Source organism: Bombina bombina, chromosome 1, assembly GCF_027579735.1.
Source record: "Bombina bombina isolate aBomBom1 chromosome 1, aBomBom1.pri, whole genome shotgun sequence".
Taxonomy (NCBI): domain Eukaryota; kingdom Metazoa; phylum Chordata; class Amphibia; order Anura; family Bombinatoridae; genus Bombina; species Bombina bombina.
Window position 1 is genome coordinate 754523616 of NC_069499.1, and position 24782 is coordinate 754548397.

Consider the following 24782-nt stretch of genomic DNA (forward strand, 5'->3'; position numbering starts at 1 on the left):
TCTTTTTGCAAACTATTGGGGATAGACCCCCCAACTGACTCTAACACTCAGCACAAAAATGGACCTTCAACATCAAGAAATAACAGAGATACACTTACTCCTGAGCAGATGGTTGCTGGCAAACGGAATCAAAACTCCAACCAAGCACAGTCCTCCCACGCGCATCCAGTATCAACACTTGCTTCATTGCAAAATCATGAAGCTTACAGGGACTCAACTCATTGAACTTGACAGAGACTCTCCTTTTCACATCCTAAGGTCATGTTAAGTATGCTCTAGTCTGTCTAAGTGTTTGCTGCCATGAGAGGTTCTGTATATCCAGTCAAACTCTGATAAATTTGTGGGGTGTGTTTTTGCCGGGCGGCGATAGCCATGTACTGTATGAAATTTGAGAGGGTGTTATCGACCTCCCAATCTGCAAGCACCCTAAACCTAAATGCGTGCATGGTGGTCGCTGCTGGGAGCGAATACATATCATATTCCTGGTAAACAGTCAGTATACCCCTTTAATAGGAGCTTAGTATACACACATAGTTGGTTCAGGTAACCTATAATGCCAAGTTCAGGCGAATTAATTGCCACTTATTGACACATGCCTCATGCTGACAGCAATTTATACTCTGACACATTTAGCTGAGAATCACTGAGAGCCTATGCGCTCCGCCAAAGGCTATGTTTTTCTATTTATATAAGTTTCCAGAAGTTTGATTATCTCTAAACAAAAGGATAACATTTTTATATATACACCACAAGGGTTAGCCAACAGTTTTCCCCTCTACGAGTGCTCTCAGAAATGGCCTATGTTAGGCAGGGAGCCTTTTTTCTGTTTTTTCTGTTTAATTTGTTTAAAGTGTTTTACGTGTTTATTTTGTTAAGTTGGATATATTGTTACTTGATATGTACCCAGTTTAATGCAACTCTAATACCTGTTACAATGTTCATGAACATCTATCTTATTCTCGAGCCATATGCCAATACATGCCTCAACACTCAATCATACCACAGAAGTCTACAACTCTATAACATCAATAATGACCTGTAATCCACCACCTCAATTGACCCTCCTGACTCAAAACGTAAAAGGCTTTAACTCGCCAATAAAGAGATCTAAAGCCCTATCTGATCTGTCAAAGCGACACATAGACATTCTCTTCCTTCAAGAAACGCATTTTAAATCACATAACGTACCTAAATATTTTGGGAAGCACTTCACCACACACTTCCATAGCACAGGCCCGAATAAAAAAAATGGGGTGAGCATTCTGATACATAAATCTGTCCCATTTACTATTATCAAAAAGATTACAGATAGAGAAGGCCGATTCCTGGGTCTGTCAGGTCTATTATACGGAAGACCCATAACACTCATAAACATATATGCCCCCAATACCCACCAACTCCCCTTTTTCCGCACTATGTTTACTAAAGTACTAGACTTAGCTAAAGGCCCAATCTTTCTGTCCGGAGATTTCAATGTACCTTTACAGCCCACTATTGATAGTACCAACGTAAACATACAAATTCCCCGAAAACTTTCCAAAACCATTTGGCAGGGAATGAGAGACATGAAGCTTTACGACATTTGGAGATTTATGCACAGAGAGAAAAGAGACTATACCTTCTTTTCCCACCCCAACAAATCTTATAGTAGGCTAGATTACATCCTTACAAACCAGAATGGTCTCTCCCACATAAACAAATGTGATATAATACCGACTTTCTGGTCAGACCACTCGTCTGTCCAACTTAAATTCACCTGGCCCAACACCCCTCTTACCCCTTACCAGTGGAGACTGGACGATAGTCTCTTAGATAACCCAGACTCGGTTCCTAAACTAACTAAATCTATCGAAGAATATTTTACCATAAACTCCAGATCGATTGAGAATAACTTTGCAATTTGGGAGGCACATAAATGTGTACTTCGTGGAGAGCTGATCAAATTAAAAGCCCATCACACACAGACCTACCGCAAACGATATCAGGACCTCACAACAAAATATGCACGGCTAGAACATGCGCATAAGAGATCCCCAGAAAACACTGACATTTTAACTGAAATCCAGACAACCCGAACAGAGTTAGACAATTTTTTGGACATAGAATACCAGTTACAGCGCAAAAAAACCAATAGTTTGTTTTATTTTGAAAATAACAGATCAGGTAAACTTTTAGCTAGAGCGTTAAAAAAAAAGAGATTCAAATCCCATATTTATGAACTACAAAACCCCAAAGGGAACCCATTCCAAACTACCCCGGATATCCTGCAGGCCTTTCACGAATACTACACATCGTTATATAATCTCCAAAACGAAGGCCCCACAACAGATCACTCTGCTAAACTCATACAGTATATCACAAAATACCCGACACCTGTATTGACAGAGGATCAAAAAAATCAACTCAACAAACCAATATCCCCTCAAGAAGTCCAAATAGCTATTAAAACCCTTAAAAACGGGAAAAGCCCAGGGCCAGATGGCTTTACAGCCAAATATTATAAAACTTTCTCGGCTATATTGACACCTCACCTTACTACGATTTTCAATGAGGTAGCTGACGATAACCCTTTCCCATCTTCAATGCTGGAAGCACAGGTGGTTGTGCTTCCGAAACCAGGTAAACCCCCAGACACGCCTGCGAATTTTCGACCCATCTCCCTCCTGAATTTTGATGTAAAACTGTTTGCAAAAATCATAGCTACCAGAATAAACCTAATCCTACCCTCAATCATACATATCAATCAAGCAGGCTTCACACCCTCTAGGGAAGCTAGGGACAATACCACCAAAATATTAGACCTTATGGAATATGCCACTACCCAAACGATCCCATCGGCATTTCTAGCTATGGACGCGGAAAAAGCCTTTGACAGGCTAGACTGGTCTTTTCTGAAACAAACTATGCACACATTTGGCTTTCCCCAACAAATTATAGGGAAAATATTCGCACTCTACAATAATCCACAGGCCAAAATTAAATTAAATGACTCCATCTCTTCCCCTTTTAAAATTACAAATGGAACAAGGCAGGGCTGCCCGCTCTCGCCGCTTCTATTTATATTGGCGATGGAAGTGCTGGCTTCCCACATCAGATACGATGCCAACATTCATGGAATAGAGATTGGATCTGCCACATATAAGATAACCCTATACGCGGACGATATCTTTTTAACGTTAAAAGACGCCGAGACATCATTACCCCCCCTGTTGCAAACATTACAAACGTATGGATTATACTCCAACTTTAAAATCAACATCTCAAAAACCGAATTATTGGCCATACACTTACACTCTAATGTAATAGAGAAAATACAACAAAGATATCATTTTCGCATACAGTCTAAGGCAATTAAGTATCTGGGGGTATACATTTCACCATCTATAGAAACCATAATCTCACTAAACTATAAAACCCTTAACTCAACAACTCAAACCACCCTTAACTCATGGAATTGTAAGCCCCTCTCCTGGCTAGGAAAAATCAACGCTATCAAAATGATTATTTTACCTAAAATCCTGTATTATTTGCAAACCCTCCCAATTCCCCTCCCAGACAACCTACTATTTTCCCTGCAAAAACAAATAAACTGTTTCACATGGTCGCACAAAAGGCCCCGCATTGCTACCTCCACTTTATATCGCCCAAAGGAGCTAGGAGGGATCGGAGCCCCAAATCTAATGCGCTATAGACAGTCAGTTTTTCTAACACGAATTACAGACTGGTGCAAACACAACATGAATAAGGAATGGGTACAACTAGAACAATCACTCTCAGATCAGCACTACCTCTGCGGGAACTGTTGGATTCCCAACGCCCAACGTAAATTACTACATACAACCCCAAGGTTAGTGCATGAAACCTTTAGACAATGGGACAACATACTTCAGAAATACCCTGCAGTCTCCACCACATACTCCCCTCTGACCCCGGCTAGTAAGAACATACCATTTCCATTTCTGAAAGGGATAACCAACATATCCCACCCCACCCCCTTTTTGCAAAGCTCAATCCCACACCACCTTTTCTACAAAGATGGTGAAATTCAATCACAACAGGCAATATGCGAAATCCTTGGGACACATTTCCAAAACTGGTACACTTACACACAATTGAAACACTACCTAGCGACACATACCTCCAGATCTCAATTTAAAAGGCAACTTTCTCCATTTGAAACATTGTGCTTTCAACCTCACCCACAGAGAGGAATTCTATCTCTGACATATAAAATACTATCACAGGTGTCTCACTCGATACCCCCTACTTACGTAGCTAAATGGGAATCGGACTTAGAAGTCACCTTGGAACCGCTTGAGTGGAATATCATATTCCAGCAGATGACCAAAGCCTCATCATCCATTTCGGTGCTGGAAATGAATATCAAACTGCTAAGTAGGTGGTACTATACACCAGTCCGATTACATCACTTATTCCCCAGTACGACTACCGCGTGCTGGAGGAATTGCGGAGAGCCAGCTACTTTTGCACATATCTGGTGGACTTGTCCGATAGTATCATCCTTTTGGTGCTCCCTAAGATCAGAGATTGAAAAAGTTATGGGCACTCCACTCCCGTTCACACCTTGGGTCTTTCTTTTCAACAAATTCCCCAAAATCTCATGCAAATTAAAACAAACACTTCTTACGATCATGATCAACTCTGCAAAAAGACTAATCCCGCTTAATTGGAAAAAAACAAACTTGCCACTCTCTGCAGTTTGGAAATCCAAAGTGACACACTATCTCCAGCTGGAGAAATACCACTACACTAGTACCAAACGAGCGGAAGAATTTAATAATATAACATTTCTATGGGAGGAATACATAAATAGCCAATATTAACTTACCCCCTCGAACTCCCTCATCAACCGACCATAAAATAGCAATCTCGCATGCAATCTCTTTACACCTAGACCCTAAACATACTCACAACGTAAGGTTAACCTATGACAGTCAGAAGGAGGTCATTGTTATTCTCATGGTGGTCATTTTCACTATTATTTTATCCATTGTATATTGTCAATTACGAGTGCTGGCTGATTGGTACCTGTTGCCTAACCCAACAGTAATAATTAACCTCGAGTCTTATTGCTATAAATCTAATTGTTTAACTGTAACAGATTATCATTTATTGTAACATTTGATGTCAGTTCAAAAGTTTCTTTAATGCTTCTCTATGTATATTTTGGAATAATCTCAATAAAAGAATTTAAAAATTTAAAAAAAAAAAAAAAAAAAAAATAGTGCTGGTATGTACTATTTACTCTGAAACAGAAAAGGATGAAGATTTCTGTTTGTGAGAGGAAGATGATTTTAGCAGACAGTAACTAAAATCGATTGCTGTTTCCACATAGGACTGTTGAGATGAAGTAACTTCAGTTGGGGGAAACAGTTAGCAGACTTTTCTGCTTAAGGTATGACTAGCCATATTTCTAACAAGACCATGTAATGCTGGAAGGCTGTCATTTCCCCTCATGGGGACCGGTAAGCCATTTTCTTAGTCAAACAAGGGCTTAATATGGGCTAAAAAACTGGTAGACATTTTTATGGGCTAAATCGATTGCTTTATTTGGGCATTTTATTCATATTTATGCTGACAATTCGCATTTATAAACTTGGGGAACGTTTATTAAACGGCAGGCACTATGTTAGACACCTTTTCCAGTCAGGGGCCTTCCTAGTTGTAGACTGAGCCTCATTTTCGCGCCATTACTGCGAAGTTGTTTTTTTGAGAACAGGGCATGCAGATGCATGTGTGAGGATCTGAAATTTGCTGGAAAAGCTTCTAGAAGGCGTCAATTGGTATCGTATTCCCCTCTGGGCTTGGTTGGGTCTCAGCAAAGGCTATAGCTGGGACTGTATAGGGGTTAAATTTGTAAATGGCTCCGGTTCCGTTATTTTAAGGGTTAAAGCTCTGAAATTTGGTGTGCAATACTCTTAATGCTTTAAGACACTGTGGTGAAATTTTGGTAATTTTTGAACAATTCCTTCATACTTTTTCACATATTCAGTAATAAAGTGTTTTCTGTTTAAAATTTAAAGCGACAGTAACGGTTTTGTTTTAAAACGTTTTTTGTGCTTTGTTGACAAGTTTAAGCCTGTTTAACATGTCTGTGCCTTCGGATAAGCTATGTTCTATATGTATGAAAGCCAATGTGTCTCCCCATTTAAATTTATGTGATAATTGTGCCATAGCGTCCAAACAAAGTAAGGACAGTACTGCCACAGATAATGAAATTGCCCAAGATGATTCCTCAGATGAGGGGAGTAAACATGATACTACATCATCTCCTACTGTGTCTACACCAATTTTGCCCACACAGGAGGCCCCTAGTACATCTAGTGCGCCAATGCTTATTACCATGCAACAATTAACGGCTGTAATGGATAACTCCATAGCAAATATTTTATCCAAAATGCCTACTTATCAGAGAAAGCGCGATTGCTCTGTTTTAAACACTGAAGAGCAGGAGGGCGCTGATGATAATTGTTCTGTCATACCCTCACACCAATCTGAAGGGGCCATGAGGGAGGTTTTTGTCAGATGGGGAAATTTCAGATTCAGGAAAAATTTCTCAACAAGCTGAACCTGATGTTGTGACATTTAAATTTAAATTAGAACATCTCCGCACACTGCTTAAGGAGGTGTTATCTACTCTGGATGATTGTGACAACTTGGTCATTCCAGAGAAATTATGCAAGATGGACAAGTTCCTAGAGGTTCCGGTGCACCCGACGCTTTTCCTATACCCAAGCGGGTGGCGGACATAGTAAATAAGGAGTGGGAAAAGCCCGGCATACCTTTTGTTCCCCCCCCTATATTTAAGAAATTATTTCCTATGGTCGACCCCAGAAAGGACTTATGGCAGACAGTCCCTAAGGTCGAGGGGGCAGTTTCTACTCTAAACAAACGCACTACTATTCCTATCGAAGATAGTTGTGCTTTCAAAGATCCTACGGATAAAAAATTGGAGGGTTTGCTTAAAAAGATTTTTGTACAGCAAGGTTACCTTCTACAACCCATTTCGTGCATTGTTCCTGTCACTACAGCAGCGTGGTTCTGGTTCGAGGAACTAGAAAACTCGCTTAGTAGAGAGACTCCATATGAGGAGGTTATGGACAGAGTTCACGCACTTAAGTTGGCTAACTCTTTAATTTTAGATGCCGCTTTGTAATTTGCTAGATTAGCGGCGAAAAATTCAGGGTTTGCTATCGTGGCGCGCAGAGCGCTTTGGCTAAAGTCTTGGTCAGCGGATGTGTCATCCAAGACAAAATTGCTTAACATCCCTTTCAAAGGTAAAAATCTATTTGGACCAGAATTGAAAGAGATTATTTCAGACATCACTGGGGGAAAGGGCCACGCCCTTCCACAAGATAGGCCTTTCAAGGCCAAAAATAAGTCTAATTTTCGTTCCTTTCGCAATTTCAGGAACGGACCGGCCTCTAATTCTACATCCTCTAAGCAAGAGGGTAATGCCTCACAACCCAAACCAGCCTGGAAACCGATGCAAGGCTGGAACAAGGGTAAGCAGGCCAGGAAGCCTGCCGCTACTAACAAAACAGCATGAAGGAGTAGCCCCCGATCCGGGACCGGATCTAGTGGGGGGCAGACTCTCTCTCTTTGCTCAGGCTTGGGAAAGAGATGTTCAGGATCCCTGGGCGCTAGAAATAGTTTCTCAGGGTTATCTCCTGGAATTCAGGGAACTACCCCCAAGGGGAAGGTTCCACATGTCTCACTTATCCTCAAACCAAATAAAGAGACAGGCGTTCTTACATTGTGTAGAAGACCTGTTAAAGATGGGAGTGATACACCCAGTTCCAATAAAGGAACAAGGAATGGGATTTTATTCCAATCTGTTCGTAGTTCCCAAAAAAGAGGGAATTTTCAGACCAATTTTGGATTTGAAGATCCTAAACAAATTTCTCAGGGTACCATCGTTCAAGATGGAAACCATTCGAATGATTCTACCCACTATCCAGGAAAGTCAATTTATGACTACCGTGGATCTAAAGGATGCGTACCTACATATTCCTTTCCACAAAGAACATCATCAGTTCTTAAGGTTCACTTTTCTGGACAAGCATTACCAGTTTGTGGCCCTCCCATTCGGGTTAGCCACTGCTCCAAGGATTTTCACAAAGGTACTAGGGTCCCTTCTAGCGGTTCTAAGACCGAGGGGCATTGCAGTAGTACCTTACTTGGACAACATTCTAATACAAGCGTCGTCCCTGTCAAAAGCAAAGGCTCATACAAACATCGTTCTGGCCTTTCTCAGATCACACGGATGGAAGGTGAACATAGAAAAAAGTTCTCTGTCTCCGTCGACAAGAGTTCCCTTCTTGGGAACAATAATAGATTCCTTAGAAATGAGGATTTTTCTGACAGAGGTCAGAAAGTCAAAACTTCTAAGCTCTTGTCAAGTTCTTCATTCTGTTCCTCGTCCTTCCATAGCGCAGTGCATGGAAGTAGTAGGGTTGATGGTTGCAGCAATGGACATAGTTCCTTTTGCACGAATTCATCTAAGACCATTACAACTGTGCATGCTCAGACAGTGGAATGGGGATTATACAGACTTGTCTCCAATGATTCAAGTAGATCAGAAGACCAGAGATTCACTCCGTTGGTGGCTGACCCTGGACCATCTGTCCCAGGGAATGAGCTTCCGCAGACCAGAGTGGGTCATTGTCACGACCGACGCCAGTCTAGTGGGCTGGGGCGCGGTCTGGGAATCCCTGAAAGCTCAGGGTCTATGGTCTCGGGAAGAGTCTCTTCTCCCGATAAACATTCTGGAACTGAGAGCGATATTCAATGCTCTCAGGGCTTGGCCTCAACTAGCAAAGGCCAGATTCATAAGGTTCCAATCAGACAACATGACGACCGTTGCGTATATCAATCATCAGGGGGGAACAAGGAGTTCCCTGGCGATGGAAGAAGTGACCAAAATAATTCAATGGGTGGAGGATCACTCCTGCCACCTGTCTGCGATCCACATCCCAGGTGTGGAAAACTGGGAGGCGGATTTTCTGAGTCGTCAGACATTCCATCCGGGGGAGTGGGAACTCCATCCGGAGATCTTTGCCCAAATAACTCAATTATGGGGCATTCCAGACATGGATCTGATGGCGCCTCGTCAGAACTTCAAGGTTCCTTGCTACGGGTCCAGATCCAGGGATCCCAAGGCGACTCTAGTAGATGCACTAGTAGCACCTTGGACCTTCAACCTAGCTTATGTATTTCCACCGTTTCCTCTCATTCCCAGGCTGGTAGCCAGGATCAATCAGGAGAGGGCCTCGGTGATCTTGATAGCTCCTGCGTGGCCACGCAGGACTTGGTATGCAGACCTGGTGAATATGTCATCGGTTCCACCATGGAAGCTACCTTTGAGACAGGACCTTCTTGTTCAGGGTCCATTCGAACATCCAAATCTGGTCTCCCTCCAGCTGACGGCTTGGAGATTGAACGCTTGATTCTATCGAAGCGTGGTTTTTCAGATTCTGTGATAGATACTCTGGTTCAGGCCAGAAAACCGGTAACTAGAAAGATTTACCATAAAATATGGAAAAGATATATCTGTTGGTGTGAATCCAAAGGATTCCCATGGAATAAGATAAAAATTCCTAAGATTCTCTCCTTTCTACAAGAAGGTTTGGAGAAAGGATTATCTGCAAGTTCTCTAAATGGACAGATCTCTGCTTTATCTGTCTTACTACACAAAAGACCTTTGACTCCTCCCTGGAGTCTAAATCTAGTTCTTTCAGTTCTTCAAGGGGTTCCGTTTGAACCTTTATATTCCATAGATATTAAGTTACTATCTTGGAAAGTTTTGTTTTTGGTTGCAATTTCTTCTGCTAGAAGAGTTTCAGAGTTATCTGCTCTGCAGTGTTCTCCGCCCTATCTGGTGTTCCATGCAGATAAGGTGGTTTTGCTTACTAAGCCTGGTTTTCTTCCTAAGGTTGTTTCTAACAAAAATATTAACCAGGAGATAGTTGTACCATCTTTATGTCCGAATCCAGTTTCAAAGAAGGAACGTTTGTTACACAATTTGGACGTAGTCCGTGCTCTAAAATTCTATTTAGAGGCTACAAAAGATTTCAGACAAACATCTTCCTTGTTTGTTGTTTATTCTGGTAAAAGGAGAGGTCAAAAAGCGACTTCTACCTCTCTTTCCTTTTGGCTTAAAAGCATCATCCGATTGGCTTATGAGACTGCCGGACGGCAGCCTCCTGAAAGAATCACAGCTCACTCCACTAGGGCTGTAGCTTCCACATGGGCCTTCAAGAACGAGGCTTCTGTTGACCAGATATGTAAGGCAGCGACTTGGTCTTCACTGCACACTTTTGCCAAATTTTACAAATTTGATACTTTTGCTTCTTCGGAGGCTATTTTTGGGAGAAAGGTTTTGCAAGCTGTGGTGCCTTCCGTTTAGGTAACCTGATTTGCTCCCTCCCTTCATCCGTGTCCTAAAGCTTTAGTATTGGTTCCCACAAGTAAGGATGACGCCGTGGACCGGACACACCAATGTTGGAGAAAACAGAATTTATGCTTACCTGTTAAATTACTTTCTCCAACGGTGTGTCCGGTCCACGGCCCGCCCTGGTTTTTTAATCAGGTCTGATGAATTATTTTCTCTAACTACAGTCACCACGGTACCATATGGTTTCTCCTATATATATTTCCTCCTGTCCGTCGGTCGAATGACTGGGGTGGGCGGAGCCTAGGAGGGACTATATGGCCAGCTTTGCTGGGATTCTTTGCCATTTCCTGTTGGGGAAGAGATATCCCACAAGTAAGGATGACGCCGTGGACCGGACACACCGTTGGAGAAAGTAATTTATCAGGTAAGCATAAATTCTGTTTTTCCTTGTCCAGCAGATTCAAAAGATGTTTGGTATCTTTAAGAAAACTTGGGACAAGTTGAACTAGAGGTTGAAGGATACTGTCAACCCAAGCCGATAATCTCTCCAAAAGAGAACCAATGCCCGAGACTATGGGCCTACCCTTAATGGACTCCAGAGACTTGTGCACCTTCGGAAGGTGGTGAAAGATAGGGACAATAGGATTATTCACATAAAGGTAATCCTGTGTGTCATTATCAAAAAATCCAGCTTCTCTTCCATCATCCAAAAGGTCATACACAAGTCTCTGGTAGTCAAAAGTAGGGTTTTTTCCCAATTTCACGTAAACATTGGTATCATTGAGCTGGCGATAAACCTCATCAATGTAATCATCTCTATTTAGCACCACCACATTCCCTCCCTTATCTGCTTGTTTTATTATGATATTGGAATTTTCTTGTAGGGACTTAAGAGCTTGCTTCTGTAATAAGGACAAGTTTTGAGACCTCTTAGAAGTATTCAAACTGTCATGCAGGTTATTCAAATCCGCCTCTACCTTCTTGTGGGAAAAACTCCAAAACATTACCCCTGTTTTTAGTAGGATAGAAGATAGAAGGGGGCCTGAAACGTGTGCTTATAACTCCTAAATGTGTCCTACTAGATTCCAATTCTAATTCCAAAAGAGACATATAGTCATGCACATCATCAAATGATAGATCTATGGGAGAAACTCCCACGGGACATGGATCAGATGAACTGTTTAAAGTACTGGAGGGCAACATATTTTGCTGTGCGAAAAACTTTTTTAATGTCAATTTACGTATAAACCTATTGACATCTATAATTGTATCAAAAACATTAAAGTCTTCTGCTGGTACAAAACCTAAACCCAGCTGAAGCACTTGTTTCTGTTCATCTGTCAATTGATATGAAGAGACATTAATTACTGTGTAACTTTGTATTTGTTTTTCTGACGATTCCCTCTCAATTTGTGCTAATCCGCTTGCCCCTTCTCTTTCTTTTTCTAAACCTATGCCTTTTGTTCTCTGTTCTTTGGGAAAAACCTGTGTGGAAGCTTGTGTAGAGACAATTTGGTTAGCATTATCTGAACCTTGTGTATTGACTATCACCTCTCTATCATCTAGAACTATTTCAAAGGTAGGCCTGATAGTTCTAATAGATTCCTGACTAGGTCTGCCTGAAATGTCTGAGGTGTGTGATTGAGGAATCTCCTGTGTGATCAAATTATTACCTCCAATATTAATATTACCTGGATGATCATATCTATCTTGTTGCTCTTCTTGTACCTCAGGGGGTATGGTAGATTTGGAACCATCTTCCTCTGTTGAGGACGCATCCGTATCTGAAAAAGAAACCTGTTTAACATGTGCTTTCTGATTTTTCTTATTGTTAAATCTCCTTGATTTTTTCTTATAACTAGACCAAAGATACACCATGTTATTCTTATAATCCAATAGATCTCTATCAAACTTTTTAAACTTTAAAGCATCAATGTCCTCTTTTACAGAAGTGACAGTCCCCTTGAGAATATCATCAAATTTATTATAGTCTTTGTGTGTCAAAAATTGATTCAGGTCTTCTTGAAGTGTAGTAATTTCACCCCGGATATGCTCTAATTGCTCCTTTTTATATAAGATGAGCATGTTCATTAATCTAATTGAGCAGTCCGTTAATACAGAATTCCATCTTTCTATAAAGACCTTGTCAGTAACCATAAATGTAGGAAATTTGACAATCCTCAAACCCCTGGGGATCATATCCAAGCTTAGGTATTTCCATGAGATTGATATCCCACCAGATTTTATGTTCCTTAATAAGGAGATCCTCTAGTTTACAAAAAACATCTGTGATAGTAACTCTCCTTGATTTGCAAGAAAATAACTCATCCAAAGTAGGCCTGGATCTGTCCAAATCAGCAATTGCTCTTAGGGAAAAAGGTTTAACACTTTCCATGTTAAATATAAATGCTCACAAAGGGACTGAGAAATATATATATATATACAGACCCTAAAAAAAAAAACAATATATAGAGATATAATATATAATATATATTGTGTGGCGCTGTCTCTTAACCCTGGAAAAAAGTGGGTCAGTTGAGTGGAGAAAGGCAGTAGGGATTGATTGGGATTTGTGAGAATCCAAACACACAGAAAAATCCTGACAAACCACTTCAAAATTGCCCCCACCAATTTAAACCAGGAACAATTAGTATGCAAATGCAGGACAGTCTATATGATACCACTATGCCTTCAGAAACGAAAATGTCCGTATAACAGGTCACTCTGTATTCAAAAAGTACCTTACCGGTAGGGGGTAGCGGAGTAAAAGTAGTGTCCTTAAAGTTGACGGGCCGTCGTCTGCAAGTCAGACCATGAAACGGGAGCCCAGCGGGATGTGATAAAACAACTCTTCCACGATGTCGGCTCCTCTCGGTCAGCGCATCGGCAGCCCCGTTGACGTCACCAGAAATGAGGAACAAGTTCCGGAGACACTCTTTACTCCTAGTTCCGTCTCCTACAACGGTCCCCCTGCAACCCAAGGCAGAAGAAAAGTTCCACGTCGGCCGATACCCACACTCATCAGGCACCGGACAAAGCTGACGATCCTCTGGCTAGTGCCTCCTACCTAATAGAGCTTAGTATGTGTGTTGTAATATCAGCGCTACTTTGAGCGGCTTAATCATAGGGATTGTGTCCAAAGGGTTCTGGGCTAGTGCCTTCTCCCGAATAGGGCGCTGTGTGTGTGTGTGATGGACTGGTGCTTTGTGTGCAATTACAGCGAGTCCTGGAGATCGTAAAGGCAGCGCAGACTTGCTTGCTAAAACAGCGCAATATTTAATCTGTCCTGGGGCAATTAAGTGGTACAGAATGTTTTTCCCGCCGCAGGACAGTTTTGGCGCGCGCTCCGTTCCCTTTCTGTTCTTACCCTGATTTCAGACTGTGTGTCGCTTCAAAAGGCATGCAGCGTGCGTCTGACTACAGCTTAAAGGTACATTGAACCCAAATTTTTTTTCTTTCGTGATTCAGATAGAGCATGCAATTTTAAGCAACTTTCTAATTTACTCCTATTATCAAATTTTCTTCATTCTCTTGGTATGTTTATTTGAAAAGCAAGAATGTAAGTTTAGATGCCAGCCCATTTTTGGTGAACAACCTGGGTTTTCCTTGCTGATTGGACAGCACCAATAAACAAGTACTGTCCATGGTTCTGAACCAAAAAATTGCTGGCTCCTTAGCATAGCCTTCTTTTTTAAATAAAGATAGTAAGAGAATTAAGAAAATTTGATAATAGGAGTAAATTAGAAAGTTGCTAAAAATTGCATTCTCTATCTGAATCACGAAAGAAAAAATTTGGGTTCAGCGTCCCTTTAAATTGGGCTAGTGCCTTCTCCCGAATAGGGTGCTGTGTGTGTGTGATGGACTGATGCTCTGTGTGCAATTACGAGTCCTGGGGATCGTAAAGGCAGCGCAAACTAGCTTGCTAAAACAGTGCAATATTTAATCTGTCCCGTGGTAATTAAGTGGCTAAAGACGGTTTTCCCGCCGCAGGACAGTTTCGGCTCTCAGTCTCTCAATCATTAGATTTTCGATCAGATTGTCCTTCAGTGGGTCGTCCAGTGATAGGTCTGATGGCATCTCGACTCAAGCTTCCGAGATATGGATCTCGTTCAAGGGAACCCTGGTGGTTCCTTGGGATTACCATCTGGTTTACCTGTTTCTCCCAATAGTTCTGCTTCCTTGAGCAATAGTGAGGATCAAGCAGGAGAGGGTATATGCAATAATCATCCGGTTCTGTTCTTGTATCAAAACCTAGATTCTCTGAGGCTGACTGCATGGAGATTTAATGGTTAATTTTGTCTCAGAGAGGCTTCTCCGAGTCGGTCATTGACACTGATCCAGGCACGTAAGCCTGTTACCAGACACATTTATTGTAAGGTTTGGAGGGTTTATTTGTCGTGGTGTGCAGAACTTGGTTTTCCCTGGCACAAGGTTAGAGTTCCGTGTATTCTTCAGTTTCTTCAGAAGAGACTCAATAAGGTCTCTCATCTAGTTCTACTGAGTCAAATTTTGGCCCTATCTGTTCTGTTACATAAGACGTTGGCACAGTTGCCTGATGTTCAAACCTTTGCTCTTCCATGGAGTCTTAGTCTTGTCTTAAATGTTTTTGGGGGGTTTTTTGCTTGCGATTTCTTCTGCTCGTAGGGTTTTACCCATTTTTTGGTGGACTCCACAGCTTGGGTATTGTTTGCCACTTGTAAGATTGCACTGGACCTTGTGGACTCACTACCAGTAGAAAGAAAACCATAATTTATTCTTACCTGATAAACTATTTTCTTTCTTGGTAGTAAAAATCCACAAACCCATCCTATGTATTTAGATGGGCGGCAGTTCCAATTTGCACCTCTTACCCCTTTTATCTCTATTACTTTCCCTATCCTCTGAACATGATCTAGTGGGAGGTATACTTGAATGCTCTGGTAGGGGTGTCTTTGCCTCCTCCTGGTGGTCAGGTGTTGATTTCCCACTAGTAAGAAGTGGATTTTGTGGACTCTCACTACCAAGAAAGAAAAGAATTTATAAGGTAAGAATGTTGTTTTTTTTTTTTTTTTGTTCAGTACTCTGCACATACATAAACTTCCTGTTCGTTTTAGTATCTGTTTACACTATTTAAAGGGACAGTTTACCCTAAATTGTAGATTTAGCAGCCTGTCAATGCTATTCAGCAGAGCGTCCCGATGCAGCTCAGATAGTGACGCCATTAGTGGGCGGAGTTTGGTGGCCAGGAAAGATATTCTTTTTAAAAACTTTTTTACTGTTCTTGTTGAATGATATAGAAAGGGGTGCAGGAAGCTATTTGCAGCTTAATCTAAGGTAAGACTTTAAGATGACTAAGGTGTAGACTGTCCCTTTAGGTATTGGCTATAGAAAGCTAACTAAAGATAGTCAGCAGAAGAAATTGCACTCACACTGGGAGGTAGGAGAGATAAAGTGATGAAATGTTAATTTCCATTTGTTCTCTCCAAGTAGTGAGATTCGGTAGACAGACAGAGATACCGATAACAAAGCATGTGTGTGTACAAAAACAGATTAAAAGAAGCACATCCGATTTCCCTGCTAGCTCAACCCATTTTAATGGGTTGTGGTGTCAAATAACAAAACCAGCTATTTTATATACAATACTAAACCCAAAGGAGCAATTTCTCATACATTTTATAATCTGCAGCTGGTATAACAAGTCATTGGAAACACATTAAAGGAAAAACTAATTTACAGTATAATGTCCATTTAACATAACCTTTTCTTTTGCACAGCATTATTTACACGTTAAATATTAGATCTTTAATTTATATGATAGATTCTTGTGTATAGTGCCCTTTCTAATGACACGGTGAGTCCACGGATCATCATAATTACTATTGGGAATATCACTCTTGACCAGCAGGAGGAGGCAAAGAGCACCACAGCAAAGCTGTTAAATACCACTCCCCTTACCCACAACCCCCAGTCATTCTCTTTGCTTGTAGTTGCAAGGAAGTGGTAAAGTTAGGTGTCTGATTCTTCAATCAAGAGTTAATTTTTTTAAGCAGAGCAAGTTTGCTTTGATTTTCTTTGGGGTTTAGCCGTAATCCATGTTAGTCTCTTCAGTAGAGCAGTGGTGGCTTTTAAGCATTGGGAACTTGTGGGGTATAATCCTCACTGCGCCTCCCAAACTGTTGTTGCTGCCCTTTCCTGAAAGTCTGCTTAGGTTTATTCAGTCTTTCCTATTTTCCCACGGGTCCATGTGAGGGAGAGGACCTCTCATACCATGTGAGCTGCCTTGCTGCCGGGCAGATTGATTTCAGTTAAGTGCCTAGTTTTATTTTCTTAGGAAATATGGCACTTTATCAGTTAAGTATTGGGACGTTAAATTCTTCTATTCCTATTTGGGGTTAATAGGATTTTAGTAGGCAACGTGTGCAGCAGGCACTGGGGAAGTACAATGTTTTTGGGAGAGGCTCAGATTTACTTATTTGTTCCGGTTTAATTCCGGACTTGTGGGACAGATGCAGTGTGTTTGTTTGTTTTATTTTTACATGAACATCGGCTATGAAGGCTCAGATTTAGCATATTGTTCCAGTTTACTTCCGGACTTTGTGGCAGCTGCTGTACACTTTTTTTTTTCTTTTGTGGTCATTGGTTTTAAAGCTCAGTTTGGGTTTGTTTGCTCCGGGTTGATTCCGGACTTTGTGGGGCAGAGTTAGTGTGTTTGCTGGCTAACTGCGTTGGATCTAGCTTGCTGGTAATGGCGGCTGGTTTCCTTTCTAGTAAGGCACGCCCACGAATAGAAAGAGGGGGGTTTCTGAAGCGGCTCTTAGTATTGCGCGCCTTTCAGGAGTGTTTGTTTGTTCCGGTCTGGAGGGAATTTGTTGCTGCATCTTTTATTGCGTAGCCGCTCTGAGCAGCTAGTTTGCAGTCTGGATCACAGGCTTTTATCTGGTTTTAAGGAGGACAGGTAGGCACCTCAGCAAGGAGTGCTGAGGTGTGGAGACTGTCTGGGGTTATTCTAAACTGTAATAAAGAAAAACAAAGTGGAAAAATATTTTTCTTTTAGATTTTAAAGTGACAGTAACGTTTTTTGGTGTTATTTTATAACTTAAATAAAGCAGTTGAGTTTATTTTGTTGCACATTTAGTATGAGATGTATCAAGAGGCCCTGCATAATGTACATGTGGATTGTGTTTTGTCTCTAATGTGGAAAGCGCAAGAGGAAATCTATAGAATCATTGAGTATGTTTTCTGTCGCTGTTGGTACTAGTCCAAATTTGGAAGCATCTGAGGGTGAGTCTCAGTCTCTGACAATGTAATTCCTTCTTCTGATGCTGAAGTTGTATTCTTCAGGTTTAAGCTAGAACAGCTCCGATTTTTTCTTAGAGAGGTTTTGGCCACCTTGGACGATTACGACATGACTGTCCTAGTCAACCCTAAGTAGTCTAGTAAATTAAATAAATACTTTGACGTTCTTTCCTTGGTGGAGGTTTTTCCGGTTCCAGACTGGGCTACAGTGATTATTGCTCTGGAATGGGAGTGACTTGCTATCCCCTTTTTTCTCCATCCATCCCCAATCTTTAAGGAGATGTTTCCTGTTGCTTGCTTTATCAAGGAGTCTTGGCAGTCAATTCCCAAGGCGGAAGGAGCTATTCTCACTTTGGCTAAAGGACCCTCTATTCCCATAGAGGAGGATAACTGTTCTTTTGAGGATCCTATGGATAAGAAGTTAGAAGGGTTACTTAAAAAGATGCATGTCCACCAGGGTTTGCAAGGGCAGCCTGCGGTATGTATTGCTATTGTCAACAGTGCGGCGGCATACTGGTTTGATGCATTGGTTGAGTCTATTCTGACTGTTACAACCCTTGAGGAGATATAGGTTGGCCAATTTTTTTATTAGGATGCTTCCTTACAAGTTATTTATTTAGGAGCAAAGATTTCTGGTTTTCCTGTACTGACTCGCAGAGCCTTATGGTTGGAATTCTGGTCTGCGGATACTTTGTGTCCCAGGGATAGAATTTAGAGTTCTAAGCCTTTGCTTCCAGGGGCAGGTTTCTGCTTTCAATATTCAGATAAACTGAGAGGCGTTATTTCTCTGTGTCCAGGATCCTTCCGACCTAGGAGTGTTAGTTCCTGTTCCAAGACAGGAACAGGGTCTGGGATTATTTTCCGATCTGTTTGTGGTTCCCAAAAGAGAGGGACTTTTCAGATCAATTTTTTACCTCAAAGGTTGAAACAGGTTCCTCAGTGTACCATCTTTCAAGATGGAATCTATTCGTTCCATTCTTACTTTGGTTCTAGATGGTCATTTCAGAACAACAGTTAATTTAAGGTTTTCCTGCATGTTCCCATCCAGGGATCATCTCAAGTTTCTGAGGTTCGCATTTTTAGACAAACTCTTTCATTCGGCCTTGCCACAGCTCCCAGAATTTTTTCAAAGGTCCTGGGATCCCTGTTGGCGGTGCTCTGGTTGTGGGACATTGCAATGGCGCCTTATTTGGACAACATTCTGGTTCAGGCGCCGTCCTTTCAGCAAGCAAACTGCCATACGGAGATGTTGTTATCCTTTCTGCATTTTTCACGGATGGAAGGTGAATTTGGGAACAGGTTCCTTAATTTCTGCTATAAGGGTAGTGTTCCTAATAGATAATTAGATATTTTAGTGTACCATAATAGATTCCCTATCAATGAAAATATTTCTGACAGAGGTCAGTAATCTAGGATCTTCGTCTCTTGTCTGGCTCTTCAGTCTTCTCCTCGGCCATCAGTGGCTCAATGTATGGAGGTGATCGGTCTGATGGTAGAAGCCATGGTCATCATTCCGTTTGCCTGGCTCCATCTCAGTCCTCTGCAGTTATGTATGCTGAGGCAGTGAAATGGGGATTATGCGGATCTGGCTCCATCGATTGTTATAGCTCAGCCTGCAAGAGATTCTCTTCCATGGTAGTTGTCTCAGGACTTTTCTCTCGGGGATCCTGTTTTTGCAGGTCTGCCTCGGTGATTGTGTCCTCAGATGCCAGTCTGCTGGGTTGGGGAGCTGTCTGGGTGTCGCTGAAGGCTCAGGTTCTGTGGATCTGGGAGGAATCTGTTCTTCCCAAAAATATTCTAGAGCTAAGAGTAATCTTCAATGCTCTTGTGGCTTGGCCTCAGTTAGCTTCAGCCCAATTTATCAGGTTTTATTACGTCAGTGGTCTACATCAATCTTCAGGGAGGAACTCTGAGTTTCCTGGCTTTGACAGAGGTAGTCGAGATTATGCAGTGGGCGGAGAATCACAACTACTGTTGGTCTGCGATCCACATTCCAGGGGTGGACAATTGGGATGCAGATTTTCTGAGCAGACCGTTTTTTCACCCAGGGGAGTAGGTACTCCATCCGGAGGTGTTTTCCAACTTGATTCTCAAATGGGGTCAGATGGAGCTGGATCTCATGGCATCCCGTCAGAATACCATGCTCCCGAGGTTCAGGTCGAGGTCAAGGGATCCTCAGGCTGTACTGATAGATGCTCTAGCAGTTCCTTGGAATTTCAGGCTAGCATACCTTTTTCCTCTGTTCGTTCTCCTTCCACGGTCCATTGCTCGAATCAAACAGGATAGGGCATCAGTGATCCTCCTTGCCCCAGCGTGGTCTCGCAGGATCTGTTATGAGGACTTAGTGGAGATGTCTTCTTTCACCTTGGAGACTTCTCCTGAGGAAGGTCCTTTTTTTCTTCTAGGACCTTACTTTTATCCAAATCTCGTTTTCTATGAAGCTGTCTGCTTGGAGATTGAACGCTTATTTCTATCTAAGCGTGGAGTTACGGAGTCGGTTATTAAGTCTATGATTCAGGCGTGTAAGCCTGTGATTAGAAAGATCTATTATAATATATGGTGTAGATATCTGTATTGGTGTGAATCCAGAGGCTACTCTCGGAGTAGTTAGGATTCCTAGGATTTTGTCTTTTCTCCAGGAGGGTCTGGAGAAGAGTTTATCTGATAGTACCCTCAAGGGTCATATTTCAGGTTTTTTTTTATTTGTTACACAAATGTTTGGCTGATGTGCCAGACGTTCAGTCTTTTTGTCAGGGCTTGGTTAGAATCCGGCCTATGTTTAAGTTTGTGACGCCTCCTTGGAGTTTTAATTTCGTTCTTAGAGTTTTCCATCAGGCTCTGTTCGAGCCTAGGCTTTCTTTGGATATTAAGTTGTTATCCTGGAAGGTTCTGTTTTTGGTTGATATCTCTTCGGCTAGAAGAGTTTTGAAGTTTTCAGCGTTGTGATGTGAAGCTCTTTTCTTCATTTTCATTCTGATAAGGTAGTACTGCGTACTGTTCTAGGTTTCCTTTCCAAGGTTGCTTCAGTTAAGAATATTAATCAATACATTGTTGTTCTTTCTTTGTTTCCTAATCCTTCTTCTCATAAGTTTGTTGCACAACCTTGATGTAGTTCGGGCATTGAGATATTTTTTGAAGGCGACTACGGATTTTCGTCAGTCTTCTTCTTTATTTGTTGTTTTTTTCTGGGAAGCGTAAGGGTCTGAGGTTTAGTTTGAAAGCTCTAAAGTTATAAATGCCATCATGACTTTGCATTGCCTTCAAATGTACAGTCATGTAAGCTACTTCTGTATTAGCTCTGCAATGGCAACAGGCACACAGGAAAGAGTAAGTCATAGCCACACTCTTTTAGGGTGCCATGGAAAGTGAGAGAGGTACACAGTTACAGAACTGTCGCATTGTTCTCCCAGCTGATTTTGATTTTGACTACCTGATTAATACTTAAAGGGACACTCAATCAAAATTAAACTTTCATTATTCAGATAGAGCATGCTATTTTAAACAACTTTCCAATTTACTTCCATTAACAAAATGTGCAGTCTTTTTATATTTAAACTTTTTGCGTCACCAGCTCCTACTGAGCATGTACAAGAATAAGTGTGTATGCATTTGTGAATGGCTGACGGCTGTCACATGGTACGTGTATGCATTTGTGATTGGCTGATGGCTGTCACATGGTACAGGGGGAGTGGAAAAAGACATAACTTTTAAAGTTGTCAGAAAAAAAAATCTACTACTCATTTGAAGTTCATACTAAGTGCTATTGCATTGTCTTGTTATCTTGCATTTGTTGATTATGCAAATCTACTGTGTTGACTGGTCCTTTAAGACAATATTAAAGGGACACTGTCATATAAAGTTGGTTTCCTGTTAATGTGTTCCCAATGACTGGTTTTGCTCATTAAAACCATCTCCTGTTGTTCTCACAGACATCCCCATAAAATGGGCTTAGCCTATGTTATCTATGTTAAATTACAGGTATTGAAATACTAATTATGGCTGGGCACAACCAGCTATTTGAGATACAAACATATCTGTCTCTCCTACCACCCACTGGGAGATGCTATTGCCTCTTGTTTACATATCTGTTCTACAGAGAATACATTTTGTTATTGTGTAAGTTGTGTTTTGTACAGGCAAAATCAGCTATTTCAAATAACAAGGTAAAGGAACTATGTGCAAACATTTAAATACACAAGTCAAATTGACCAATTAGGAACACATTAAAGGGGATAAAAGTTTAAAGTACTTTGACCCTTTTAGCTAAATGAGCTAATATTACTTTTTTTCTTCTTCAATGTTTGTTGCACAAATTATATTTAAATCGATGTATGGTAAATTATGAAATGAATCTGTGCTTTGGATAGCTGCAGTAACATATATACTGTATATAACAGAAAATGTTTTAATATTGCAAAGCATTACACTACCCCCCACTGTCACATGGCTACTTCATAATGCTACCTGGCTGGCAACATCTTCTATGGAAGACACTGATATATATACAGTATATTTGACTTTTTTATTTTTTGTATGTATCTTTTCTTTCCTATAGCTGCCTTTTTACTTAAAGGGAGAGTATACACCAGTTTTCATATAACTGTATGTAATAGATGCTACTATATAGAAAAATATGCACAAATACTGATCTAAAAATCCAGTATAAAACCTTTTAAAAACTTACTTGAAGGGACATGAAAACCAAACATTTTCATTTATGATTCAGAAAGCGAATACAATTTTAACCAACTTTCCAATTTACTTCTATGATCTAATTTGCTTCATTATTTAAATATCCTTTGTTGAAAAAATAGCAATGCACTGGATGAGCCAATCGCACAATGCATCTATGTGCAGCCACCAATCAGCAGCTACTGAGCCTATTTAAATATTATTTTCAACAAATGCTAGCAAGAGAATTAAACAAAATAGATAATAGAAGTAAATTGGACAGTTGTGTAAAAGGCCATGCTCTTTCTAAATAATAAAAGAAAAAAATTGAGTGTCATGTCCATTTTAAAGCTGCCAGTTTAGCTCTGTTGATGCGGTTAGACTGGTACACCCACTGAAAGGGGCTGGAAAGCAAAAAGAGCAGACCCCCCTCACCTGCATATGAAAAGACCATTTACACATACATCCTGAACTTTGGGGCTTGGTTAGGACTGGAGTCTGAAAATCAGCACAATGTTATTTAAAAATAAGCAAAACTTTACATTGTTATAAATAAAAAAAAACTGTATGGGCTGTATAAATGGATCATCTACAAAATATTTATGCAAAGAAAAATCAATCTAGTGTACAATGACCCTTTAACCACACTTATTATCTGTATCCCTCTTCTCCATCTGCACTTTCACTGTCTTTTTAAAGTCTTTCCACATTAACTTCATCGCTGTCACCATATTCTCTCTCATTTGTGTGTTTATTTTCCAGTCGTTGTTCTCTTTATTATGTGTAAAACAGGTCCTTCTGCTGAGTCACTGTTTGTATTTCCCTTATGAAGAGTTGGAACTGTTCTGTAACCATACGTGTTTGAGGCTCTATAAACAAAACCTGCAATGTGTTGTGTTTCTGTCACAGGAAGTTGCTACTAATACTTTTTTTTTTTTTTTCTTCACAGCTTCCTTTTGAGGTTGAAGTCTATTACATCCAACATATTTTGCTATATGTGGTCCCAATCTACCTGCTCCGCAAAGGAGGTATGGCCTGCATTATAACTATTATTAGGTGGTGAGTTAGATAGCTGGAGAGTTAATGGGACATGAAACTTTCTATTATGATTCATATAGAACATACCTTTTTATTTTTTATTTTATTTTTTTTAATATTTTTATTGAGGTTCTTTTCAAGGCAAACAAATAGTAGTTGTCAATACACAATATAAAGAGGAAAAAAAAAATTACAGAGTAGGCTACCAAAACAAGTCAGTTAAATACACTGTATAGCTAAATGACAAATTACCCTTTCAATACAAACAATATTTGCCACTCAAACTATATACCCACTGAATGATTTAAGAGGTCACTCATAAAATTGCGGTAAACAGAATATGTAGTAGGTAAACATGAATATGAGGGGGCCTCTCTTGGACCCCAAATGAAGGACCTCCTTTTTGCTTTTCATGAAAAACAAAAATGCATTGTTCTAAAAAGTGTATTAAATGCTAGGTTGAAAAATATCAATGCAACTTCAGTATATCTTATAATTCTCAAATTATGGACATATTTACTAGTGGAAAGTTGGTATGACAGCATTGGAGAATATTTATAAGACAGCTATGGTACCTAGCCCTCTGGAGTACATGGAGTACATATTTCGGATATTTGGGACATCTTGTCAGGAAACAATCAAAGTATAAGGGGCAAATTTTAAGATCTTTTGTTTTGCAACATGCCTAATGTAATGTAAAGATATGGTTCCACATAAGTAGCAACTATATGCAACCAGGCACAGAGCTGCATCCCTCATATGGTATAAGGCCTGTCTCTTTCACAGCAGCTCCGGCCGCAAGACGCAAGATCCAGAGACAGTAATTTATGCTCCTTAAAAGATACATCCTTAAAAGATACATCACTTATTCAATTCTGATATAGAGTTATCATATAACAGGTTGCTCTATGCTTCTATATACATGTACCTAACTGCGATCCCTTAGTCAGTATATTTAATTTGCCCTTGACATGTTGTTTAGTCCAGTACTTATGCACTATAGTCTCCAATCCATGAAATAAACATACAATACTGTCTACCCTTACAAGTTAGTAAATATGATTCTAGTTTTGATTATAACAAAACATCTAATACATTTCAGCACAATGGCAGGACTGTACTCTATACCTTGGGGAGGAATCCTTCAGTGTTTATCCTGTATATAGCTTGGAGTATACCTGATTCGGATTATAATGGACCAAATTAATAACTAATAAGCGTCCAGTAGGCAGGGAACACGATCTGTTACAAGACAATATATAATAAAAAATATGAAAACATTCACCAACAAGCTTATATTGATAACCTAAAGAGAAGAGCAACAACTTATTAACATAATGTAAATTCAGCTACTGTTTATCGACAGCTTAATTCCGAAGTT

At 40.5% G+C, this 24782-nt stretch overlaps 1 protein-coding gene across 1 annotated transcript in view; it reads left to right on the plus strand.

Moving 5' to 3' along the window:
* TMEM164 (transmembrane protein 164) overlaps nt 1-24782 on the plus strand; it is a 217163-nt gene that overhangs the window by 104234 nt on the left and 88147 nt on the right. Inside the window, exon 4 of the mRNA XM_053699303.1 lies at nt 23313-23391. Coding sequence (XP_053555278.1) covers nt 23313-23391 — 79 coding nt within the window. The remainder of the gene's footprint in view (nt 1-23312; nt 23392-24782) is intronic.